General features: G+C 51.4%; 1 protein-coding gene across 1 annotated transcript in view; it reads left to right on the top strand.

Moving 5' to 3' along the window:
* Positions 1–463: 463 nt before the first annotated feature.
* Positions 464–26,124, top strand: part of Lrrc8a (leucine rich repeat containing 8 VRAC subunit A) — a 30,588-nt gene continuing 4,927 nt past the window's right edge. The window contains exons 1-3 of the mRNA XM_005085484.4: positions 464–607; positions 3,379–3,487; positions 20,299–22,463. Of these exons, the coding sequence (XP_005085541.1) occupies positions 20,307–22,463 (2,157 nt within the window). The 5' untranslated portion in view covers positions 464–607; positions 3,379–3,487; positions 20,299–20,306. The remainder of the gene's footprint in view (positions 608–3,378; positions 3,488–20,298; positions 22,464–26,124) is intronic.

Below are 26,124 nucleotides of genomic sequence, written 5' to 3'. Positions count from 1 at the left end.
AGACGTAGACGCCGCTCAGCTCAGAATTAACTGTCAACTCGGGCTTGCACTGCTTTTACCGAACGACCTTCACAAGCTGGATGTGTGTGGAGGAGTGAGCCCGAGTCGGCTAGCAGCACGGAAGTTACTTTTGCCGGCTCCTGCATCTTTTGGGGCAGGTACTCAGCCAACGAGCGGCACTAAAGGCAGGAGGACTCTGGCCCGGTGTCTATCGGAACCCGAACAACGGTGGTGAGCAACTACTTAAGTTCCTCTAGGGTCACTTTCCGCTCTTCCAGAAGTAACGTACCGCTCGGGTTGCAGGGATCCCTGTCCCTTTAAGGGGGCTTAACTTCACCCCGTTACTTCCGCCCCCAAGTGACTCGGCGCAGGCGCGTTGGAGAGAGTAGCGTGAAGCGGTGGGACTCTTTCCCCTTTACAGACATGGTGACGCCCTGGCTGCCGCGGGTGCGCCCGCCCGTGACGTCACTTCCGGGGCGGAGTGGGGAGAGTGGTGCAGTGAGGGACAAACAAAAGGAGGGCGCCGGAGGAGCGCGGCGTTCGGCGACGGGACTGTGTGGCGGAGGGCCGGGGCTGCCTGCCGGGCAGCTGCGAGTGGCGAGCTCAGGTGAGTGGGTCGGGTGTGGGATGAAACACGAGCTGTCACTTCACGAAACCCACTCCGACGTGCGCCTCGCCCCCGCGAGTCCTGGGCGGCTCTCGCTGTCCGCGGACGCCGGCCACCCGGGCCCCGCGCCGCCGCTGTGCTCCGCTCCGTCCGGCCTCCCGCGGGCGCCGTTCCCGACCCCACCCTCCCGGCCGTGCCGCGGCGCGCGAGCCCCCTCCCGGGCACCCTGTGCTAAGCGCGCTCCTCTCACCCAAGTTTCCGCCGCGCTCCCCAGGCCACACTTGTCGCTCTGGTCCTCGCAGATCCGCGCCCCTCCGCGCTGGCGCCCTCTTCCCAGTGGTTCCACCCGGACGTTCTCTGCACAGATTCCCCCCCACCAACTCCCCCGATTCTTAGCCGTGGGCTACTAGCCTCTTTCCTTGGACCCCTCCCTCTTCCTGATCTTCGGGACAGTTCCCTGCCCTGGGAGCGGGAGCACAGGTTTTTGGGATCTCGGTCTTTGGGCTGGGGTTCCCTGGAAGACCGGTTATTGATGTGAAACTCCCAATTGGTTCTGCCCCTGGGTTGTGCATCTTTCGGCGGGCAGGAGTGATCTAAGAAGGTGTGGGTGAGCTGGAGGTCAGCAAAGATGCTCCCAGGCTGAAGGAACAGCCCAGAGAGCTGTTTTTTTTTTTTTAGAAACAGTGTCTCACTATGTAGCCTTGCTTGTCCTGAAACTGTCTATGTAGATCAGGCTGGCCTCGAACTCACAGAGATCTGCCTGCCTCTGCCTCCCGAGTGCTGGGTAAAGACGTGGGTCCCTAAGCTCTGCTGGAGCCCTGGGTTCTTGAACCTGCCTTGGTGAATATTCCTCCCCTTCCTCTAGGCTTGAGTGAGCCAAGATGGGCTGGTTCTCCTCTGATCAATTCCTGCCTTTTTGGGGACGGACACATGAACTGAGTGAGGGATGAGTGTTAGCCTTTTCCTGATGGGAACAGGGCTGGCATAGTGGTAGTTCTAGGACAGCCACGCTTAACACTGCCTCCTCTTCCTCTGCCTCAGCTAGGGTACCTTTAAGGATGAGGCGTCGAAGGTGAGAGGGTGTGTGAGGACAGGGACACTTGTGTGCTGAAATTTGGAGGCAGAAATGAGTAGCCAGAGGCTCCAAGGACCTTTTTTTCCTTGCAAGTGTGTCAATGATACCTTTACCCCTGCCATCTGTGTTCTGCCCTCTGGAGCAGACAGGCCGGCCGGCAGGCAGACAGACAGACAGACAGATGCTTCAGAAGAAGAGTAGGTCGACTGTTGTGGTAGGGGAGTGGGAGTGTATTCTGAGGCGCAGTGTACTAGGCCATTCACACTACTGTTTCCTTGATGAAGGTCATGCTACCCTGTGGCTGCCTGGAGTAGGCAAGGACAGATAGTAGTGCTGAGGACGACTTCCTGGAGTGTGTGTAATGGGGTCAGTGCTCCACTTGGTTTTGAAGATGGTGTACAACAGCAGAGACCAGAGAAGCATTTGACACCCTTCACCACCACCATCACTACCAAAAAGTCAGCCTCAGACATTTGTTCTCTGTGCCTAAGGCATGCTTACTAGGACGAAGTTTCCTTGCAAATCTGAGTGGCCTTTGTGGAGGGTGTGGGCTGCTGAGGATCATCCTAATGTGGCAGAACCCCAGCTTGCTGCCTAGAAGAGCTCAAACCAACCTGTTCCCACCTCATTCACCTGAGACTGTAGATGAGTCTAGGTTTTTGCATAGAGACACCAAGGCACAGGCTGACCAGCAAAGACCTCCTGATAACTCGGGAGGAATAAATGCAGGCATTAAATACAGACAGTGGTGGTCCTGATACAGTCCAGAGGAAGGAGGAGGGAGCCTTGGGTTAGTGATCAGACTGCCCAGGGTACATGTCCTTCAAGAAGGGACCAGAAGAGTCGGTGAGTCCAGAGTCCTACTTTAGTCATGACTATGAATGCTGGCTGTCCACCATCAGCAGAGTCCCAGTCCTGCCTGAGACGGAGGGTGGGGCACAGTGGCCTGGATGGCCTCTGCTCCTCTGGTTCTAGGTGCTTTACTGCATGGTCACATGTAAGTCTGTCTTGTCCTCCTATGTCTTGGGAGACTGTGTTTGACCTCTATCTTTTACCGGAGACTGCATCCTAAGTTGACAGGTGTTCCCCAACTCACCCTAGACTCACCCAGGTCCTGCTGTGTGCTGCTTGCTTCCTGGATAATTCCTGCTGTTTTAACTCCCTCACAGAGGGGCCACATGCCCATCTTGGGCTGCTCTTCTCCTCTCTCACGTTGCCACCTTGTCTCTGGTGAGCAGTGCAGAGCACTGTGTCTCATGGGTACATGTGAGCGGAAATCCTTGTCTGACCTGGCTAGCTCCTTGCCACTCCTTTCTCTCCACTTCCACCGCCAGGACTAGTTGTGACCAAACAGTAGCTTGTAGCATCTTGCCCACCTCTTCTCTCCTGCCAGTGGTTACGTGCTCTGTTTCCTGCCTGGATCATTCTCTTACTCCTCATGCCCAGGGGTTACCAGAAACCTGCTCTTCTAGGAGCCTGTACTAACTAACCCCTCTGGTCTGGGCTGGGCCTGAGTCCCCAGCAGGGCCTTGGGGGCTCTTTGGAGAACCAGAGTCTGTGGGACAGGTGTTCCTGTTGCCTAGAGCCCCATATAGGCCCTGACAGTATCTTCAGGCTCTCTAAACGCTGACTCCAATATAAGGCTCTCTGACCCCACAGATGTACCTATTGACTGTAGCTCTTAACTTCTTCTTAGGGCGGCAGCAGCGTCCATGGAGCAAAAGGAATGCCAGGACCCTGTGCATCCAGACAGGGACCAGCCTCAGCACCAACAGCCAACACGAAGATAGCAGAGCCACCTCAGGGTAAGGCCTTCTCCGGACTTTCTGCACTGCCTCTCCCATGCAGATAGCATGGTCCATACCTCCATTTTCATAGTCCTTTGGCCTTTACAGGATACAGGGCATCTGAGTGTTCCCTGCTTGCTCTGCCTTGGTGTTTTTGTTCTTGTTTCAGTGGTGGGGATTGAACCCAGTGCCTCACATGTGTTAGACAAGTGCTCGATTGTTAAGTTACTTCCTAAACTCAGTATGTATCTGAGGTTGTCCTTGAACTCCCGATCTCCCTGCCTTTGTCTCTCTGTGCTGGGATTATAGGCACACACCACCAGTCTGGGGTTATGCAGTGCTGGGGATCGAACCCAGGGCTCTTTGTGTGCAAGGCAAGCACTGCTAGCTCCTACCCCCAACTTTATCCCCAGTCCTCGTTTCACTGTTCTATTCAGGCAGGGTCTTGCTAACTTTCCAGGTCAGACCTTAAACTCGCAGCTGAGTAGCCCCTGAGTAGCCAGACTACAGGCTTCTCGAGCAGGCCCAGCTGGCTGTGTTCTTTGGACCCAGTGCTGTTGCACTGAGCCTCTGCTTTGTCTTCCCTCTCCCCAGATCTTACTCGTGTGGATAGCTAGAAATGCTGCCTTGTAACACATTTCCCAAGATGTGTTCCTGCTAATTCTGCAGCTGCTGCAGGACTGGTCAGAGCCTAGAGAGCATGGGCTTGAACATGATGAGATGAGCAGTCCTCATACTTAGTGGTCATAAATATATCTGTTGGAGGCAGAGGGTCCTTTGCATACTTTGTATACTTTTTTCTTTTATTTGCTTTTTGAGGCAAGGTCTCTTGTAGCTCAGACTTGGTAGGTAACTGAAGATGATCTCCTACTTCCTGAGTGCCAGGGTTACATACTTGTAACACTGAGTGCACTTTATGTGGGTGCTTGACCTGGACCCCAGGGTTGTGTGCATGCTAGGCAAACACTACCAACTTCTCCAGGCCTCCTTTGTACTGGAGAGGTTTCCCAGGGCCAGAGGCTCACTAGCCAGGACCTGACTCAGTTAGATCTAGTTAAGACTCTCAGCAGTGTTTGCTGAGTGACTATGGGTGGTCAGCGTTGACAGCCTTGGGTCCCATGTCTTTAAGATGGAGGACTGAAGCTGCAGCCCTCTCATCAGCACTGGGGAGGCCGAGGCAGGAGGTTCACAAGCCTGAGATCAGCCTGAGCTACATACTAAAACTGTCTCAAGAAAATAAATGAGGAAGCGGCACTCTGAGTTTGAAGACAGCCTGATCTACATAGCGAGTTCTAGGACAGCCAGGGCTACATAGAGAGATCTGGTCTCAAAAACAACAACAGAAACAAAAAGCAAATGAAGAAGTGGTGAAGGGAGCACATTGACATTGTTAGCATGAGGATTAGATCCCCAGCAATCCTCCAAACAGGTGGTGACAGTAGTCACTTTTAGAGAACTGGTGTGGAGAGGGTGCTGAGCAGGGTGTGTCTTAGAAAGTGTTCTTTGCCTAGAGCTGGCCTGTGCTGAGACACTGAGCCCGCAGAACACTGGGACAGGATCTTGGGATTGGTTGCCAAAGCTTGAGCAGTGGTCTCTGTCAGTGTTAACCCACATAGAAACAGAGGCTCAGAACCAGGAAGCAGCATGCTAAAACCACCATGAGGAAGGTGGTATGGATTTGAACTCAGATCCTGTAACTCTGGCTGGGTCTGGTCCTTTGTTTTTGCCTCTGTCCCCCAACCTCTCACTCTTCCTCAGCCTGTAGGGGGTTGATGCTGCTTTCAACATCTATGTAGCCCGGGCAGGCCTCAAACTTTCTTGTTTGTTTGAGTTTTTTTGTTTTGTTTTGTTTTTTGTTTCCGAGACAGGGTTTCTCTGTATTGCTTTGGAGCCTGTCCTGGTACTCACTCTGTACACCAGGCTGGACTTGAACTCACATTAGATCCGCCTGCCTCTGCCTCCTGAGTGCTGGGATTAAAGGCGTGCGCCACCACTGCCAGACTGTTTGTTTTAGTTTTATTTTGTTATGTGTATGAATGATGAATATGTTTGCCTACATGTGTGTCTAGTACCCTTGAAGGTCAGAAGAAGGCTTTGGATCCCCTTGAACTGGAGTTAGAGACAGTTGTGAGCTGTCATGTGGGCGCTGGGAATTGAACCTGGGTCTTCTGCAAGAGCAACAAGTGATCCTAACTCCCGATCCATCTCTTCAGCCCCAACTCTTGATCCTCTTACCTCAGCTTGTAGAGGGCTGGAACTGTAGATGTGCTCCATCATATTGTTTAGATTTTAATGTCAATCGAAAGGTAAAGTCCTGACCCCTTCTTCAGAGACTGGGATAAAGGGGAGAGACCCCCACCACTACTTCCCAAAAGTCAGGTCACTGTGGAGCTGCCAGCTTTATTTAGCTCTCTTGTTTCTTGGAAGGGCAGCCCTTTCCTAGGACAGATTCAGACAGGCTGCTGAGCCTGGCAGACTGAAGGTGCATTGCTGCTGCAGCACCCCTGGGGCCCTGCCCTGGCCTGCTGGGCCTTTCTGACTGTGTGGGGCTTTGACATCTGAGAGGAAGGTGGAAAATGCCTGGTGTGTGGTGCTGTTCCTACTCTTTTGTTTATTGGAAGGAGGTCAGCAGTGACTGCCCTGCCCTGTGGGAGCTTCCTGTTGGTTGTTGAGGAACTCTGTCCCTGGAGAGTGGAGGCCTGAACTAGAGGCTGCCTTGCTGGGCAGTGGTGAACAGGAAGCAGCGGGAAGTGCCTATGTGAGGTGGGAATTCCTTCTTTGCTTTGAAACAGTGTGCAGGAGAGCCAGCAACATGCTGGCCTGAGGTTTGACCTGCCAATTTCTGCCTCTGCTGTCTGCCCGGGCCCCAGCAGGCCAGTGTAACACATGAGTAGAATTGGTTGCTGAATGTGCCTGTCTGTCCGAACAGACACTTGAGTCATAAGTGTCTCTGTTTATCCTTACAGTACCTACAGGACATTTCTGTCCTGGTCACAGGGTGTTCCTTTCAGGCATAAATCAGACTGGAAGATAACAGAAGGGCTTCCCAGTGTTATGAGTTGATAGATCCACTGTTGAGTACAGCTGACATCAGCATTTTTTAAAAATGGGATCACGTGTAGCCTAGGCTGGCCCTGAACTCCTTCTTTTTCTGTCTCATACCTCCCAAGTGCTGAGATTACAGTGTGTACCTCCATACCCAGCATCAGCAGGGATTTTATAGTGAGGCATGTCAAGCTTGGCATCTGGAGTCTGTGGAGTGATGTTTGGCAGGTTCTGAGTTCTTTGCTGAGCTCCTGGTGCCCGCTTCACTTGATGGTTTTCCTAGGTCATCTCCGACCTTGCGCTCCATTTCCTCCTCTGCTTTTCCCTTGCAGTTTCCCTGCTTCTCAGAGATAGATAGGAGTCGGTCCCCGAGTAGCTGATGGCTCGACTTCTACTCCCATCTCCCAACGCTTTATCCTCCTCAAACATCCTTAGTGCTAAGAAGCCTACCAGACCACTGCATTCACTTCTACCTCAGCCTTGATTTTGGTGACCTTTTACCTTTGGACAGACGAAGAGACCAGGCTTACAGGGACGTGGTCATTTGCCTGAAGTTGTAAGTGGCAACCCAACACCAGGGCTGAAACTGGTCAATGGCGTAGTGACCCATGCTCTGTCTACTCCACCCTCCCGGTTCTTCTCTGTCTCTTTACTTTGAGGATGCTTTCAGAGTGTGGTCCCAATCCCCAATCTAGAGTCAGGCCTGGAGGGCTGGACCCAGGAGTCTCCACGTGGCAGAAGCTCCCTGTGTGATCAGACTTAGTGCCTGCAGACTATGCTGGGGACACTGAACAGAAAGCCACTTGGCTTCAGCACAGTCTCCGTCTTTGGTAAATGAAGCCAGGCTAGTGGAGTGGAGCTCCCTCCAGAACCAGGTTGGATATTTGTGTTCCAGTGTCTGTGTGTGTGTGATGGGCTTCATCGTCTCTTGTGGAAGATTCGTGGGACGGATTCATGTTTCTGGAAGGGCTGTGACAACCCCCACCCCAGACATCTTGGGCTCTCTTGGTTTGTTTCAGCTTCACCTCCTGCCTTGCAGAAAGTTCTTTTCTGTGTCTTGAGGACTTGAAATCTCAAAATTAAATTGCTTGCTGAGTTACAGCACACACTTAGTGAAACATTCCTCTAGTGGAAAAGTAACTGTAAAATCCCATGCGCCCTCTCTGACCGTCAGCATGGCAAATGTGCTGCTCAGTAGCTCAGGTGGTGTGGCAGAATCCTAGCCTTGTGGGGCACCTTGCATCCCCCAGGTAGATCCCTGGGCTCTGATTCAAGGAGTGGTAGACAGCTTGCCTTCTGCTTGGTCCCCTTGCCTGCCTGGGCCAGGCCAACACCTCATTCCCCCGGACCCACAGCAAATGTGGATGTAGCTTGTTTGGAGTGCTTATAACTTCATTTCTTTTTCTTTTTTTTTGTTTTTTGAGACAGGGTTTCACTGTGTGTAACAGCTATAGCTGCCTTGGAACTCGCTCTGTAGCCCAGGTTAGACTTGAACTCACAGAGATCCACCGGCCTCTGCCTCCCAAGTGCTGGGATTAAAGACTCAGGTCACCACTGCCCAGCCATACCTCTGTTTCTTTCTTTCTTTCTTTTTTTTTTTTTTGGTTTTTCGAGACAGGGTTTTTCTTTATTGTTTTGGAGGCTGTCCTGGAACTCACTCTGTAGACCAGGCTGGTCTCGAACTCACAGAGATCCGCCTGCCTCTGCCTCCTGAGTGCTGGGATTAAAGGTGTGTGCCACCAACGCCTGGCCAATCTTAGACGACAGCAGGTATTCATGGCAGGTCTTTGCTTTGCTCCCAGGTACACAGACTCAAAACTGGGTTTCTGCCTGCCTGCCTGCCTGTCTGCCTTCCTTCCTTCCTCCCTTCCTTCCTTTTCTTTCTTATTTCTATTATTTGTTTATTTTGCATTCCAATCCCAGTTCCCCCTCTCTCCTTTCTTCCTGTCCCCCCACCACCTCCCATCTACTCCTCAGAGAGGGTAAGGTTTCCCCTAGGACGTCTACTAAGTCTGTCCCATCATCTTGTTGTGGCAGGACCAAGCGCACCCTCCATGCCTAGACTGAGCAAGGTATCTCTCCATATAAAATGGGCTCCACAAAGTTATTCAGTGTTTTCTTAACCCCTGAAATACTAGAGGCTCCTGAGTATGACCTGCCAGGGATGCCTGCAGCAGCCTCATTTCTGTTCACAGCTTGGCAAAAGGAGGCTTTTCCTAAGAAGTGTCTTGAACAGCCTATGGATGCAATGAAATCCAGGGGAGCTTAGGGAGTGCTTGTCACAGTGGCAAGTCAGATCTGGGCCCATCTTCCCACCAGGTACTATAACACCAAGTCACTGCACCTCTCAGGACTTGAACTTCACGTTATAAAGGAACTAACTTTTCAGCCTTTCTGTTCTAAGAACAGCAGCAATAGTGACATGTACCTGTTTGTAGCCCGGATGCTTGGGAGGCTGGGATAGGAGTTCATGAGTTCACAGATTCAAAGGCAGCCTGGGCAACGTCTCAAACAACCTCTAATAATAACTGTAGTAAATACTTTACTGCATAGGCGTGACCCAAAAGCTTTTTAGGGACCGTTTCATTTAGTCCCACTACAACCCCTCAAGGAAATAGACATTACAGCCCATTTTACAGATGAAGTGGAATTCTTTTCCCAAGTCACCCATTGATAAGGTTGGGAGCCACAGAGTGGTTTGCCTGGCTATTGAAAGCTAAGGTGCAGGAGGTTCTGGGCACAGAGCAGGGCACGCGGTGGATCTGAGCCTCACTTACTGAGCTGGATACGGATTCCAGTGGCCAGTGCACGTAGTCCAGGAGGTGGCCCTTGCCTGTCACCCTTTACCAGAACACAGGCCACACCCCTACAGGTTTGCAGAGGACAGACCTGTTTGGGAAGCCCTGCCCTGAAGTGAGAGCAGTTCAGATACTTCTAACCCTACTGCTCTGGCCTTCTGTCTCCTCTAGGCTGTTGCCAAGAAGTGGGGGAGTGCCCTCCTGTGCAGGGTAAGTCCCCAGCACACAGTCTGACTCATTCCAGCTAGTATGGGGTGCTGTGTACTACAGAGTGTGAGACCACCTCTCACCTCCCAGCCTGCTACATGAGGAAGCATAAACCCTGTGGCAGATTCATAGGCCTGACCCTATGGGGCACAGGGGCCGAGCCAGCTGTTCGGTGTCTGACAGGGCCTCTGAGGACCAGCCCGTTCCCTTCCCTGGGAGCACTTTAGAGGGACAGCTGCCCATCTGTGCTGCAGGGAGGGGTACCAGTCTCCCTCTCTGCCTGCAGGGAAGTTTTCTCTTAGGCTCTGTTTGTGTTCAACAAAGGCTCTTTGTGCTCTGCCTGCTCCCCAGCTCCGGAGGGCCTATTGGCCAGGTGTAGGAGCTACCCAAATCCCTGCAAGCTCTGAGCGCTTGGGTGGTCTCTCCAAATGGACAGGGCAGCATGTAGTTTCTCTGATCGTGTGTGTGTGTGTGTGTGTGTGTGTGTGTGTGTGTGTGTGTGTGTGTGTGTAAGAGACAGGGTTTCTCCATATTGTTTTGGAGGCTGTCGGTCCAGCCCAGCCTCGAACTCAGAGATCCGCCTGCCTCTGCTGGGATTAAAGGCTTGCGCCACCACCGCCCGGCCGCATCAACGGGAAATGAGGTGTGGTACAGTGCACTGCTGTAGTTCCGCCACTCAGGTAGCTGAGGCAAAGATGTGAGAGGGGAGGAGTGAGGAAAGGAGGAGGAAGGATGGGAAAGGGGGACTCTGAATGAAAATGCTGCGTGATGCCTGAGGCTGCCTCTCTGGGTCTTTCCTGGGCACGAAAACCAGTAAGGGACTCCACCCTCACCTAGAGGAAACAGCAGTACTCGGGAGGTCTTCAGGAATGGCAGGGTAGGTTGTGAGCCCAGGCTCGCTCAGCCCTGTCAGGTTTAAACAAGGGCAGCGTGTTATCTTGTCTTCACTGTCCTCAGTTCCTACAGTGACTCTGGACAGTCACTGTCCCTCCTTACAGGTGAGATAGCAGAGGGGACGTGGCTGAATGGTACCCCCCCTCCCAGGTCTTCCTGCCCGTGTGTTGCCCCTTAGAGTGAGGGCTGCAGTGGCTGTGGTGTGTCACAGGGTGCTGGGGCATAGGGCTGACTTTTCCTCACGTGGTAGCTCCCGTCCTTGTTACTTCAGCTGTAGTCCGCAGCAGACTGAAGGCAACTTTTTCCTAAGTGCCTTCCTACTTACAAACACAACACATTTAAATAGTCAGATGTGGAAGAGAACCCCATGACCGTACCCACCCTCTGACTTAACCTCGTGGAGTTGATACGCTTTTCCATACATGCAATAATGAGGAGCTTTTTGTTTGTTTTGTCTTAAACTGATGGACTGTTTTCAATAACAACAGGTTTATGGTAGGTTGCCGCAGTTCTTGCAGGCAGTCCTATGCTCTTGAGCAGTGGTTCTCAGCCTTCCTAATGCTGTGACCCTTTAATACAGTTCCTCATGTTGAGGTGACCCCAGCCATAAAATTATTTCATTGCTACTTCATAAGTGTAATTTTTCTACTGTTATAAATTGTCATGTAAATACCTGATATCCAGGATATCTGATATGCAACCCCTGTGACAGGATGGTTGGACTGACAAAGGTGTTGTGACCCACAACCTGAGAACGGCTGCTCAGTGAATGTTTTTTAAGATAACGGGTGAACAGGATGGGCAGTGAGTCAGAGTTCTCTAAGACTGACAACCTGAACTCATTCCTCAGCTGCTGCTGACTCCCTCAAGTTGTTCCCTACCTCCACGTGCACCTGGCACGTGCCCTCGCATATGTACAGGTGTACATGCACGCATTAGATAAATGTGATTCGTTAATTACAACAAGAAAGATTGGGCAACTCATTTTTGAGCCATCTTCTAGCTACAGAGCTATTTTTTCCTGAATAAACTCTGCTTGCTTGCCTCTCCTCTCTCCCTTTCCCTCTCCTTCTCTCTCCCTTTCCCTCTCCTTCTCTCTCCCTTTCCCTCTCCTTCTCTCTCGCTCTCTCTCTCTCTCTCTCTCCTTCCAAGATAAGAGTTTGGCTGCCCTGGAACTTACTTGGTAGACCAGGCTGGCCTTGAATGCAAAGATCCTCCTGCTTCTGCCTTCTAAAGGTGTGGGCTATCATACTTGCCTCTTGCCTGTCTCAAAATCAATAAATAATGAACAGGTTTTTTAAAGGCTTAATAAAAAGTAGACTTGAAGGTGAGAAGGTATAAAAATAAAGAGTGGGCTCATATTTTTGTCTTTGTTTCTTTTTGTTTTTGTTTTCCAAGACAGGGTTTCTTTGTGTACTCCTGGCTTCCTGGAACTCATTCTGTAGACCAGGCTGGCCTCTACTCAGAGATAGGCCTGCCTCCGCCTCTGGAGTGCTGAGACTAAAGGTGTGGGCCACCTCTGCCGAGCTTTTCTTCATTTTTATTGTATGATGCATGTAACATAAAATCCTTATTTTCACTGCATTTGGGTGTAGGCTGGTGATATAGGCAGGGGTGTTGGATGGGCGGGGAAGGGATGGTGGGTGTTGGATGCATTCCTTTCTTGCAAACTGGAAACTTTGGCTTCATTAGACACCCCCACTCCCTGGGAGACTCTTTCTCTTTGAATTTGACCTCTTGGCACTGTTGTTGGCTATACCCCCCATTCTGATTTGGGGATCACACTTCTCATGTCCTTGTCAGCAAGTTCATTTTTAGGCTAGTATCTCTGGGACGTCATTTGGGTCATTGTATACAGGTTTGTGAAGAGGGACCATTCCTGTTTTAGAGTTAGAACAACAGATATTTGGGCTAAATTATGTGCTTGGGGCCACAAGAGTATTTTGTCTGGAGATGAGTTTGAACTCACTTGTTGTCTGTCCTTCCTCTGCCATCTGCCTGCCACCTAGGACAGAGCGGTGGCTCTCTGGGTGGCTTGTTTGACCCTTCTGCTCCCACATGCAGCTTGTTTAGAATACATTTGTGTGTCTCTGGGATGGGGCTGCCCTGAGTTAAGCTCAGGGACAGTGTCCTTGGGAAGAGAGTGCAGGCTAGGAGGAGGCCTGTATTCACTACCCTGTCTGTATTCACTACCCTGTATTCACTACTCTGGTAGCCTGCAGCAGCTGCTACCACCTGCTGGCCCTTCACAGTGTGGGGATGGGGAGGGCTGGCCCCTGGGGTGGCACCTTTCGTAGAATGACATAGGACAGTGTCAGTGCTGCATCAGAGCTCATTCTCCTTCCACAGCGTGGATCCCAGAGATCTGACAGAAGAAAAGTATGCAGATAGCCAGATCTGGGAAAGTCAGACATGACAGTCTGCAGTTCAAGGGGAAAGAGTGAGGCCTAGAAACTGCCAGCCTCAAATCTCATATCATTAGAGTCTATCCCATTGAACCACAACAATAAATTCCAATGAGGTAAACTCACTGGTTAAGAGGTCCTGAGTTCAGTTCCCAGCAACCACATGGTGGCTTATAACCATCTGTAATGGGATCTGGAGCCCTCTTCTGGTGTGTACAAAGACAGGCAGACTGATCGTATACATAAAATACATGAATAAAAAAATTAAAAAAAAAAGGAAAAAAAAAAAAAAAGACCTGAAGCAAAGCTTGGAAATGCTCGGGAGGCAGTTCAGCAGCAGGTTACTTATCTAGCACATGTGAGGCTCAGGGTTCAGCTTCCCAGTACCAGAGAGACAATCTTAACGTGCTTGCCAACAAAGCTCAGGGTGCCACCCTCAGAGGGACACGGCCAATGCTGGTCTGGGGTCATGGTAGATGACATGTACGAGGACCAACCCCTTTGAACAAGTAGTTGCCATCTTCCCCTCAAAGTCCCCCAATGTGATAGATAAAAATGTCATTTCTGAAAAACTTTCAAGAAAAGAAAGATGAACCAACAGGAAGAGGACTGCAGGGTCCACAAGTTGCCTCCGCTGCAAGGTTGCCAAAGCTGGCCCGACTCTGACACCTACATCTACCCGGTAGAAGGAGAGAGCCAACTCCTGCAGGCTACCACTGACCTCCACACATAGCCGCTCTCCAAATAATGAATGAGCCTACCGAGAATGAACTCTTCCCGTGTTTATGTGATTATAGCATATGATTATAATGAAAAGAGCTAACCCTGGACTGAGAGAGAGTAGCAACAGTAGCGGTCCTTTTGTTACCAGTTTTATTTACAGTTAGCAGACATTCAATCTGTCCCTGTGTCCTTAAGTGTTTCACACATGCACTTTTGTTTGCGGTACAGTATTTCATCCTCTGACCATTTAACAAATATCTAACCCATCAGGAACAGCAGGCACACGATTTCCTGCGTCTGCTCCCTGGGATGAATATTCCTGGGACAGTGTCTCTGTCTTGGGGCCCAGCTCAGGCACTTGCCTACCTTTGTTTTCTTAGCTCATTCTGCTTGAGAAACCCTTATTCCACCTGTCTGCACCCAAAACTCTGCATACAGGCCTGGGGGAGCCCCAAAAGGTCCATGTTAAACAGAAATTCCTAGACTTTCTCTCCCCTCAGGGATCTCTCACCATACTCTCAGCCTCCAGCCCATGTGACAGTGTCCAGAGGACATTGATTCATCTCTGCTAGAACAAGCAGGGCTGGGATAGGCTCGGTTGGTAGAGTGCTTGTTTGGCATGCACGAGACCCAGGGTTTGATCCCCAGTACTGTATAAACTGGGTGTGGGCACCTGCTTGTCACCCAACACTGGGGAGGTAGAGGTAGGTAGGTCAGGAGTTGAAGGTCATCCCCAGCTACGTAGCAATTTTGAGGTCAACTTGGACTATGTGAGATCCTTTTCTCTAAGAAATAAGAAACCGCTATAGTGAGGCAAGGCACAGCCCTCGTCTGCCATTCCTCAGCCTGATTTCATACCTTTCATCTTTGTTCTCCATTTACTCTCTCCAAAGTCTTCATCTCTTGGGGAGAGACCTGACTTGACCCATTTTCCTATTGCCTTCTGAACCTCCATCCCAGAGCTACACCTGATGTCCACACCTGAGTGCCAGCTTTTCCCTTTCTTTTTTAAGGCTGTGTTTATTTTGCATTTTTATGTTCTGTGGTGTGTGTGTGTGCACACTCACGCTCAGAATGAAACACAGGGCTTCATAAATGTTGGCTAAGTACTCACTTGTTGAGCCATGACCATGGGCTCCATATGGTTTTATGATGGGAAGGACAATTAGTGTTGATTAGAAGCCTAAGCTTCCATTTTAGTCTCTGCCTCCATTTCTCCCAAGGAGAACCCTCCAATAGTGGATGCAGAGATCAGGCCTTAGCACTAAGGGAACATATCCGTTAGTGTTCTCGACTGACTTTTCCTGACAGCATATGAAGAGCCTCCTCACTCCCACCTCCCATTCTGCTGGCCGTTTGCCCAACTACTGAGTGCTGATGGACATCTGTCTCTCCACTGAAGTCCCGGAACCTTCTGTTCATCTCTTTGCCCTCTCCCACGTACTTTCCTTTTAACAGCAAGTGTTTAAGGCTGCACTGGGGTGGGGTCCAGACATACCTGTTTTGTTCACCTGCCCCTCATTTCCACCTCCAGGCTGTGGCCCAGAACCTGACACTGTCAGAAAGGAGTCAGGGCTCAGAAAGGGGGAGCCTCCTGTCCATGGTCACTCTCTCCAGGGAGCAGCAGAGCCAGCCTGGCCCCAGTCTGTTGCTCCTCTCCAGAGCTCAGGACCTTGGCCCCTCCATATCCCCATGGTGGCCTCGCAGTATTAGGAAACGGAGATGGTGTCTCTCCCACTGCAGCAGCAAGAGGAATCAGGACAAGGGGTGTCTGTGGGGATGACAGTAGCCCTGGGACCCAAGCCCTGCTAAATGACCTGCAGTGGGGTGCAAAGACTGGGCTCTGCCACTTGCCTTTCAGGTCCTTGATCCATATTTTATGCCACCTGGGCACATTTCCTGCAGAGTCTCCTCTCCCTTCCAGACAGGAAAGTGGAGAGAATCCAGACAGCCTGTGGTCACTTCCTGAGAAAGATCCTGCCCCTAGTACCCATCCTAGTACCCTCTGATGCTCTTCTTCACACCCAGGGGCACCCAAGAGAGCTGGCAGGTGGAGCTGCTCATTGGAATGGCCCCTGGGGGTGTGGATTGTCAGGATTGCACTGTGCATAAGTGTGCAGTCTGCTCTTAAGCCTGTGTGTGAAATGAGCACATGGTGTAGTATTGAGCCTTAAGAAAGAAGCAAAGTGTGTGCTGCATACCTACAATCCAACCCTTAGGAAACTGATGCAGGAGGATTGCTGAGTTGAGGAAAGTCTGGAATATATAGTGAAATCAGGTCTTAAAAAATTTTCTTTTTAAGAATAGAAGCTGGAGAGATGGCCTAGTAGTTATCTTGCTCCTTTTCCAGAGGATCTGAGTTTCACACGTCAGATGCCTTACAACTACCTGTAACTGCAGTCCCTTCTGGCTTATGTACACACACACACACACACACACACACACACACACACATACACACACACATACACTCTGCAGTGGTTTGAGTAAGAATAGCCCCCATAAGCTTGTACACACACACACACAGCAGTGGTTTGAGTAAGAGTAACTCCCATAAGCTTGTACACACACACACACACTCACACACAGCAGTGGTTTGAGTAAGAGTAACTCCCATAAGCTTGTACACACACACACACACACACACACACACACACACACAGCAGTGGTTTGAGTAAGAGTAACTCCCATAAGCTTGTACACACACACACACACACACACACACACAGAGACACACACAGACACACACACACACTCTCTGCAGTGGTTTGAGTAAGAATAACCCCCATAAGCCTGGCAGCGGCAGTGGCGGTAGCAGGGCAGCGGATCCCAGCTCTTAGGAAGCAGAGGCAGGTGGATCTCTGAGTTCTGAATTCAAGGCCAGCCTGGTCTATAGAGTGAGTTTCAGGACAGCCAGGGCTACACAGAGAAACCCTGTCTCAACAAACCAAAAGTCAGTCTGAAGTAGGTTACAACATGATGGACCTTGAGGAGTTCCAGTTAAGGGAGGAATGGTGTAATGGCGGCAGGGCAGCACTGCATCATCTCCAGAGACTTAGAACCGTCGGGTTCGTGGAGATGGGTAGACACAGCAGCTGGCAGTGTCTTGGTCACTGGAGGAGTTAGTGAGTAATGATCAGAGTTTCTGTTTTGCGAGGTGAAGAGGCTGTGCCACAGCTCTGCTGCTTCACAGCACAGGCCGGACACAGGCATGGGACGATGGCTGCATTTGTGGTAGTTGTATCTTTCATGTCCCAAAGCCACTGAGGAAAGCCATGGGCACACATTGGATTCTGGCCCGGGCCCCATCCCAGCCTGTGCGTGGGAGCTGCTCCCATTGTGGGTGCTTACTCATCGGGCTTCTCCGGCTGCTGGAGGGTACTGCGCCTCACCACTCCCTAGAGCTCCAGTCTCTCCCTGAGGCAGGAAGTGGGCGGGGTCATCTCTTGCTGGCCCTGCCCAAGCCATAGCCACCTGAAACTGCTTGCTCACCACACCCAGGTCCACACCCATCCCTGCCCACCCCCACCCTGTCTCTCTTTGAGAGTGCTGTGGACTACTGTGCTAAACAAGCATGTGGCCTGGCCCCATGGTGTAGGGAGGGGTGGTTGGTCATGTCAGCCCAAGCTGCAGAAGCAGTATAGCTGCCTGGAGGAGGCAGCCCTCGGTTCAGCTCACCTGCCGGCCTCGGCCTCTTCCAGGCTCACACTCTGGCCTGAGGTGGGAGACAGGGCCTAGCCAAGGCCTGAATAGAATCCAGGATGTGCTTTGAGGTGGGGGCGGGGCAGGTGGATGAGCATGGATGGAATGAGTGTCTTCTTCCTCAGGCAGCTAGCTAGTCTGACCTCTCAGCCTGGGCTGCCTCGCCTGCATCTTGGACCCTGACCGCTACCTTGTCTTTCATAAGGAGGCTGGATATTCCCCATGAACGGACAGGCTCAACTTCCCACCAGAAATCAAAGGAAGTACTGTAGGGTAGAAGCCACAGCCAGAAGCTGTTCCTGCCCCAAATGGCTGGCTCTCTGTCCCTACCAGTCTCCTCCTGGATGAGTGGGACAGGATGCCTCACTCCCTCAAGCCCTCAGTCTTTACCTCTCCCCTTCTCCAGTTTTCTGCTGCCCTGGATGAGACTTTGGAGCCAGGAAAGATACCCTGTGTGGTTTCCAGATGTGTGATTCAGCCGGCCCTCCCCAGTCCCCCCCTGTGCCTCTCTCTCCCAGTAGTGTGGGTGGTGTACGAAGCCAGGTGGTCATTAGCGGGCTGGGGCCTTCCTGTGGGATAGGCACTCACCCTGGCCCAAGAGTCCAGCCTCACTAGGAGAACTGTCTCTGGGTGGCTGCTGGTATTGTCTGCTGGCCCTGAGGTGACCTAAACAATGGGAGCCTGGGGGTGGGGAAGCGGGACACCTTTGAGGGTTTCTTCAACTCCTTGTGTATTAGGCACTTCCTGTGCATGGGACCTTAGGCAAGAGGAGGGCAAACTCCATAGAGCAATGAAGCCTGAGCTCAGCCAGGAGGAATGAGCCCATGTTTTACTTGGTAATAAACTTCATTGGGCAGATTTTTTTTTTTACCTTCCTGAAACTATATTTTGCCTTATCTGTGGCATGGGCTAAAGAGAAGAGGGTGGAGAGATTCCCCCAGAGCCAATGTGGGAGGAGCCTGCCCTGTACTGTAGCTAGTGCCTCCTCTACTAAGGCCCAGTGCCTCATACCCATTTTGAGGTACTTAATGAGACTGGTGGGGAGCAGGTGGTATTTGTGGAAAGGATTCAACAAATTGAAGGATCCGTCATGATCAACATCAGTATGAAAAGACAGTAGCCCGGTTCCCTCCCCAGGATGTCCCACTCCTCTTCCAAGAGAATGAGACCTACCTAATACAATATTTAAAATTGGTGTGAAATCTAGATTTTGATCAAGAAAACACGGTGTTAAGTAGGAGCACAATTTTACTTTTTTTTTTTTTTTGGTTTTTTCGAGACAGGGTTTCTCTGTGGCTTTGGAGGCTGTCCTGAAACTCACTTGGTAGTCCAGGCTGGTCTCGAACTCACAGAGATCCGCCTGCCTCTGCCTCCCGAGTGCTGGGATTAAAGGCGTGCGCCACCAACGCCCGGCACAATTTTACTTTTTAAAATGGGGGTGGTAATGTAGCTCTTGTGTGGCATGCAGTAAATTGTGGGTTTGGTCCTTAGCAACTTATAAACTGGGTGTGGTGGCTTAGGGAGTAGACAGGGTCAGAAATTCAAGGTCATCATTGACTATATGCTGAATGAGACTGAGGCCAGCCTATAGCTATATAAGACCTCATCTCAGGTGAAACCAAACCAGAAGTCAGGAGAGTTATCAGTCAGAGTGTGCATTGAGGGCAGCTGAGTGGGCGGGGCCTTTTCCCCCCACCTCATGTTTTTTATATTTTTCCAGATCTCTTCTAGTGAACTTCCAGGGATAGATAATTCCTTTATCCCACTCATTATAGTTTTGTAGATCAGAGTAAGCTCAGTCTCCTTGGCTGAGTGTTCAGGGATACCAGGGACTCCCCTTCTGCTCATGTTTGTGGCTCAGACTGGGTCTCAGTAAAGCAGCTTCTGGTCCAGCATTTCTCAATGGGCTAACCATGTGAGTCATAGAAACCGCTGTTAGATTCCCAGACTTCCTAAGTCCAGCCAGATGCAACTCTTGAGGAGACTTTTCCTTCCCTTGCTGTTTACAGCTCCTTCTCCACACTGCAGACTATTCACAGGAAGTTACACATAGCCTCCCTCCTGCACCCCTACCTCCATTAGTCCCTCGCTAGACCTCTGTCTGCCCCCACAGGTCTGTCTATACTGTGTATGTACAGACTTACAAGTGTGTTTTAGTTTCTTTTGTTTCAAGGCAGGGTCTCACTGTGTAGTCCCAGATGGCCTGGAACTCACTATGTAGACCAGGCTAGCCTCAAATTCAGAGATCTACCTGCTTTGGGATTAAAGGTATATGCCACCACACCTGACTACATGTGTAGATTTTTAAGCATCAAGGTTTATTTTACAAGAATGAGTTCTTGGGGGTTGGAAAGATGGATGAGCAGTTAAGAATACTGGCTGCAGCTGGTGGTGGCGGCGGTGGCTGCAGCACATGTCTTTAATCCCAGCACTGGTCTACAGAGTGAGTTCCAGGACAGCCTGGGAGGTTACACAGAGAAGCCCTGTCTCAAAACAACAACAACAACACCCCCCCCCGCAAGGAAAGAGTTGTTGGTAAGCTTCCCCTGCCTTCCTCACTGCAGAAACCCCTCAGGTCACTACTGCAGCATCATAGTGCTGGTTTCCAGACTTTGAGAGTTTGGGGTTTTGTTTTGTTTCGACAAGATTTAACTGTATAGCCCTGGGTGTCCTGGAACTTGTTCTATAGACCAGGGTTGCATTGAACTCACAGATATCCATCCACCTGCTTCTGCCTCTCAAGTGCTAGCATTAAAGGCCTGTGACATCACACCTGACATGTAGAATGGAATTTTAGACAATGATGGATTTTTTTTTTTCAAGATACAGTTTCTCTGTGTAACAGTCCTGGCTTTCCTGGAACTTGCTCTTGTAGATCAAGCTGACCGAGAACTTACAGAGACCCACCTGCCTCTGCCTCCCAAGTGCTGGGATTAAAGACATTTGCCACCATCACCAAGCTCTAGTGGTAGAATTTTTGTATCTTTCCCTCATTCCTGGGGTCCAGAATTGTGAATCTGCCTGGTAATAACTCCCTCTGCTGGGTCCCTTTCAGGTTAAATCATGATCCCGGTGACAGAGCTCCGCTACTTTGCAGACACACAACCAGCATACCGGATCCTGAAGCCATGGTGGGATGTGTTCACTGACTACATCTCCATTGTCATGCTGATGATTGCTGTCTTTGGGGGGACGCTGCAAGTCACCCAGGACAAGATGATCTGCCTGCCTTGTAAGTGGGTCACCAAAGATTCCTGCAATGATTCCTTCCGAGGCTGGGTGGCCTCCAGCCCAGAGCCCACTTACCCCAACTCCACAGTCCTGCCCAGTCCCGACACAGGCCCCACCGGGATCAAGTATGACCTAGACCGCCATCAGTACAACTATGTGGACGCCGTGTGCTATGAGAACCGCCTGCACTGGTTTGCCAAGTACTTCCCCTACCTTGTGCTCCTGCACACCCTTATCTTCCTGGCCTGTAGCAACTTCTGGTTCAAGTTCCCACGCACCAGTTCAAAGCTGGAGCACTTTGTGTCTATCCTGCTCAAGTGCTTCGATTCACCATGGACCACAAGGGCACTGTCAGAGACAGTGGTGGAGGAGAGTGACCCCAAGCCAGCCTTCAGCAAGATGAATGGCTCCATGGACAAGAAGTCATCTACAGTCAGCGAGGACGTGGAGGCCACTGTGCCCATGCTTCAGCGGACCAAGTCACGGATTGAGCAGGGCATCGTGGACAGATCCGAGACAGGTGTGCTGGACAAGAAGGAAGGGGAGCAGGCAAAGGCACTGTTTGAGAAGGTGAAGAAGTTTCGGACCCACGTGGAGGAAGGGGACATCGTGTACCGCCTCTACATGCGACAGACCATCATCAAGGTGATCAAGTTCGTCCTCATCATCTGCTACACTGTGTACTATGTGCACAACATCAAGTTCGATGTGGACTGCACTGTAGACATTGAGAGCCTGACAGGGTACCGAACCTACCGGTGTGCCCACCCTCTGGCCACGCTCTTCAAGATCTTAGCGTCCTTCTACATCAGCTTGGTCATCTTCTATGGTCTCATCTGCATGTACACACTGTGGTGGATGTTGCGGCGCTCCCTCAAGAAGTACTCGTTTGAGTCAATCCGAGAGGAAAGCAGCTACAGTGACATCCCAGATGTCAAGAACGACTTTGCCTTCATGCTGCACCTCATCGACCAGTATGACCCGCTCTACTCAAAGCGCTTCGCCGTCTTCCTGTCTGAGGTGAGTGAGAACAAGCTGCGGCAGCTGAACCTCAACAACGAGTGGACGCTGGACAAGCTGCGGCAGCGGCTCACCAGAAATGCCCAGGACAAGCTGGAGTTACACCTGTTCATGCTCAGTGGCATCCCTGACACCGTGTTTGACCTGGTGGAACTCGAGGTCCTCAAGCTGGAGCTGATCCCTGATGTGACCATCCCGCCCAGCATTGCCCAGCTCACGGGCCTTAAGGAGTTGTGGCTGTACCACACGGCAGCCAAGATCGAGGCTCCTGCTCTGGCCTTCCTGCGAGAGAACCTGCGGGCACTGCACATCAAGTTCACCGACATCAAGGAGATCCCGCTGTGGATCTACAGCCTGAAGACACTGGAGGAGCTGCACTTGACCGGCAACCTGAGTGCCGAGAACAACCGCTACATTGTCATCGATGGGCTTCGGGAGCTCAAGCGCCTCAAGGTACTGCGGCTCAAAAGCAACCTGAGCAAGCTACCACAGGTAGTCACAGATGTGGGCGTGCATCTGCAGAAACTTTCCATCAACAACGAGGGCACCAAGCTCATCGTCCTCAACAGCCTCAAGAAGATGGTGAACCTGACGGAGCTGGAACTGATACGCTGTGACCTGGAGCGCATCCCTCACTCCATCTTTAGCCTCCACAACCTGCAGGAGATTGACCTGAAGGACAACAACCTCAAGACCATTGAGGAGATCATTAGCTTTCAGCATCTGCACCGCCTCACCTGCCTTAAGCTGTGGTACAACCACATTGCCTACATCCCCATCCAGATCGGCAACCTCACCAACCTTGAGCGCCTCTACCTGAACCGCAACAAAATCGAGAAGATTCCCACCCAGCTCTTCTACTGCCGCAAGCTGCGCTACCTGGACCTCAGCCACAACAACCTGACCTTCCTTCCTGCTGACATCGGCCTCCTGCAGAACCTCCAGAACCTGGCCGTCACGGCCAACAGGGTGAGTGGCCTGCCACAGGGTTGCCTGCTGAGTGTTCAGAGAACTAGTGTCTCAGGACAGTGCATGCTTCTGGGGTTGAGGTCCTCACTTGTTTCTAGAAACACGGTACTTGTTCAGGAGCCAAACTCCCAGGCCTCGTTGCAGATCTGCTAAATCAGAATCTCAGGCTGAGCCAGGCTTTGGTGGCACGCTCCTTTAATCCCAGCACTCGGGTCTCAAAAAACCAAAAAAAAAAAAAAAAAAAATCCCAGCACACAGGAGGCAGAAGCAGGTGGATCTCTGTGAGTTCGAGTCTAGCCTGGTCTACTGAGTGAGTTCCAGGACAGCCTCCAAAACAATATAGAGAAAAAACCTTTCTTGAAAAACCAAAAAAAAAAAAAATCTCAGGCCGGGAGTCTGTCTTTGTCACATAAGCTCAGAGTTCTGCCATACAAGTGGTGCGGTCAGGCAGGGCCTGTGTTTCAGGGGTGTACATAACACAGGAACCCCAAGACCAAGGTTCTCTTGGAGTAGGGTGGTAGAAGGCAGGTCTTAACCTTAAGCTTGTGGTCTCTATCCCCCAGTTTGTCTCCAATGAGATTTTGAGCCAAGGGGCTAGCCTGGGTCCCCTCAGCAAGAGGTGAAGCCAGATGGTTTCTATAGCTCCAGCATTGCTTACGTCCCTCTCCTCTCTGCCTCAGGGTGGTAGAGGGAAAGTTTGGGCTTAGATGAGCTGGCTTATCCCCTCCTGCTTTTCTGGAGAAGAAATTGCTCAAACCACTGGGGCCTAGCATAGTGGGAAGCAATGCCCTTGAAACTGTAGGTGGCCCCTGTAACGAGCATTCTTCCCGCCAGCCTGGTCCCAGAGCCGCGTCAGTCCCAAATGAACATACAGGACACTATATTAATTATGAACCTGCTGGCCTTTTGCTATGGCTTCTTATTGGCTAACTCTGACTTAATTATTAACCCATAACTGATAATCTGAGTATTTCCACGTGGTCGTTTCTTACTGGAGAAAGGGTTCAGATCTCTCACTCCTCTTGTGTCCTACATGGTGACTGTGCCTCTATTTCCCAGAATCCTTCACCTCTCCTAGTTCCACCTATCTTGCTTCCCTATTGGCCAACAGTGCTTTATTTATCTACCAATAAGACAAACGTATACACAGAAGGAATTCCCCCCGTCAGACCCCTTGGTCCCAGCTCTTTGTGAGACTGGAAAGCCCTCACCAAGAATAGGGCAGTTAGATTGGGGTTGGGGGCAGGGCACTTCTTTGACCTGTGGTCTGACCTCCCGGGGGAAACCAGGCTACAGCCACTGGATGTTGGGTAGGAGACTCCACTGTACTCAAGGCCTGCAGGATGTTTTCCTGTAAAAGGTGGGGACCTAAGGTTAGGGGTCAGGAGACAGAGCTGGGGCGCCGGTCTCTGTGCCTCCATTACAGCAGTCGTTTGAGTAAGCTCTGCTGGACCTTGAGTGGGGAGGGTGAGGAGGAGTGGCCTGAGCAGGTAGGACACTGCAGCTCTTTCTTCCAGCCCCAGACATGGAGGACAATGGCCCTGATTCAAGACTCAGGTCTACATGGCAGGCACAGATTGGTTATGGCTTAGGGGCTTCCTTCCTCTGTCACTGGGCACCTTTAGTGCAGGCCATCCTGTGTCCTCCATGTCAGAGGGGTTGGGACAGTCTTTATTTCCCTACCCCAGGTATGGCTTACATATTGGGGGGCGGGGGATTGTTGAGGCTCTTGGGGTTTTTTTGGTTTTCAAGACAGGGTTTCTCTGTATTGCTTTGGAGGCTGTCCTAGAACTCACTCTGTAGACCAGGCTGGCCTCGAACTCAGATCCGCCTGCCTCTGCCTCCCGAGTGCTGGGATTAAAGGTGTGCGCCACTGATGCCCGGTTATGGTTTATGTATATTTGAGGGTGTTCAAGGATGGTGGTCCAACTCTGGTTGTTTTCACTATATGGAACTCATTGAAAAGAGAAAATGGAGGTCCCTGAAGGCGGGGAGCAAAAACAGAAACAAAACGAAAACCAAACATTAGGCGATCCCTTCTTTAATGTGGGGGTGGGGTACCAAGTGGCTCCCTGAGGCATAATGTTGGAGCCTGGTTGTTCCAGGGGGTTGGGATGGACTCTCCATCCCTTACCCTGAAGTGCCTGCTATGCCCAGGTGCTGGGCCACCCCAGACTTTCCTACAGGGTTCAGGAAGGTGTAGTCCAGTTTTCAGCCTCGCCTTAGCTCATCCCCCACCCCCAGGTTCTCACACTAGGCTTGCCTGTTAGTGTCATGCCTGTTAGCTGAGGTCACCCCTTAGGAAAGGAGCTGGCAGAGGCATGTTGTCCTGTACTAGAGGAAGGAGACCCTCTGACACCCTGTTTAGCACATTGCTTAATCACATCCTGTCCCCACCCCCGGGAGTACCCAGAGAGAGGCCTTTTATAGGAAAAAATGTGCTTGGACCAGTTACAGGCAGGCAGGGCCCTGCTGGATTTGAGACTACAACAGGGTGGGCAGTGAGGAGGGACAAGGTTGCTAGGGACAGAATGAGACTGAGTGGGAGAGTCTTTGGAGGCGGACTCATGGGTCACCTGTTGAGTGGGAGAGTCTTTGGAGGCGGACTCATGGGTCACCTGTTGAGTGGGAGAGTCTTTGGAGGCGGACTCATGGGTCACCCGTTGGGGACGCAGTGTGAGGTGGTTCTCAGGACCTGAGAGGAGGTGGGGGTCTTCAGACAAATGATGAGTGTGCATCCTGTGTTGGGCCCTCAGTGACTTGTCCTGAGACTTTCAGAGCCATCCTTCCTGTGCTCCTGGATGAGGAGGGAGGGGTCTTGAGCTCTGAGGTGAGCAGTGAGGTCAGGTTGGGTCATATGGCTCCTTTGCATGGGGAGTCAGTGACAGGACAGCTGTGGATCTGGCTTGTGACTGGCCAGAGGCCAGGCTGACAGAACAGCAGCGGCTGGGTTCTGTGAGTTTCGCAAAGGTAGCATCTTTCCAGATGGTTGCTCAGGAAGGGCGAGGAGCCATGGACAAGGGAGCAGCCCAGAGCCTCCTGCAAATGTCATCTTCGTTGAAGACCAAGTGGACCTGAGGCCACTTCCCTGAGGAGCTAATCAGGGTGCCATGGAGGTCTCTGAAGAGATAGGGTAGATGAATTCAGGGTGTGTGGAGACCACTTTAAGCCTTCAGTGAACTGTGGACAGGTCTAAAGTTAGGAGTGGCCATAACCAAGCTACCAAAAGTACCTGTTCTTTCCTCTGAGGCCTGGGGAGTGCTTGGTGTTACTGTGGTAGTTAGTGAGTTTCTGGGGAGGGGATTTCAAGAAGGGGTCTCTGGAAGCACAGACTAACTCTGAGTGGACCTGACTTTGTCCCTCACTGGCCAGAACCAATTCTACTGCCCTTGACTTTGTGTCATTAGAGGAGGTCACAGGATGTGTGTGGTGGTGGGGGCAGGAAGGCAGTGTGGCTATTCTGGGAAGCTCTGGCCCCTGGGTCCTTCAGGGCCCACCTCCCATCTCCCGTGACTTGCATATCCCTGAACTTCAGACCCTGTAGCCATCTTACCTCACCCCTGACCCTGGCCTTAGCAGAGTAGTTCTGGGTACCCAGGTCAGACATCTCATTGAACAAATCACTGTGATACTCGTGTTATGGTGACTCTGAGGCTGTGGT

The sequence above is a fragment of the Mesocricetus auratus genome, unplaced genomic scaffold (genome assembly GCF_017639785.1).
Source record: "Mesocricetus auratus isolate SY011 unplaced genomic scaffold, BCM_Maur_2.0 Super-Scaffold_100004, whole genome shotgun sequence".
Lineage (NCBI taxonomy): Eukaryota > Metazoa > Chordata > Mammalia > Rodentia > Cricetidae > Mesocricetus > Mesocricetus auratus.
The sequence above is the reverse complement of the archived record's forward strand: the minus strand, read 5'-3'. Positions and strand labels throughout refer to the sequence as shown.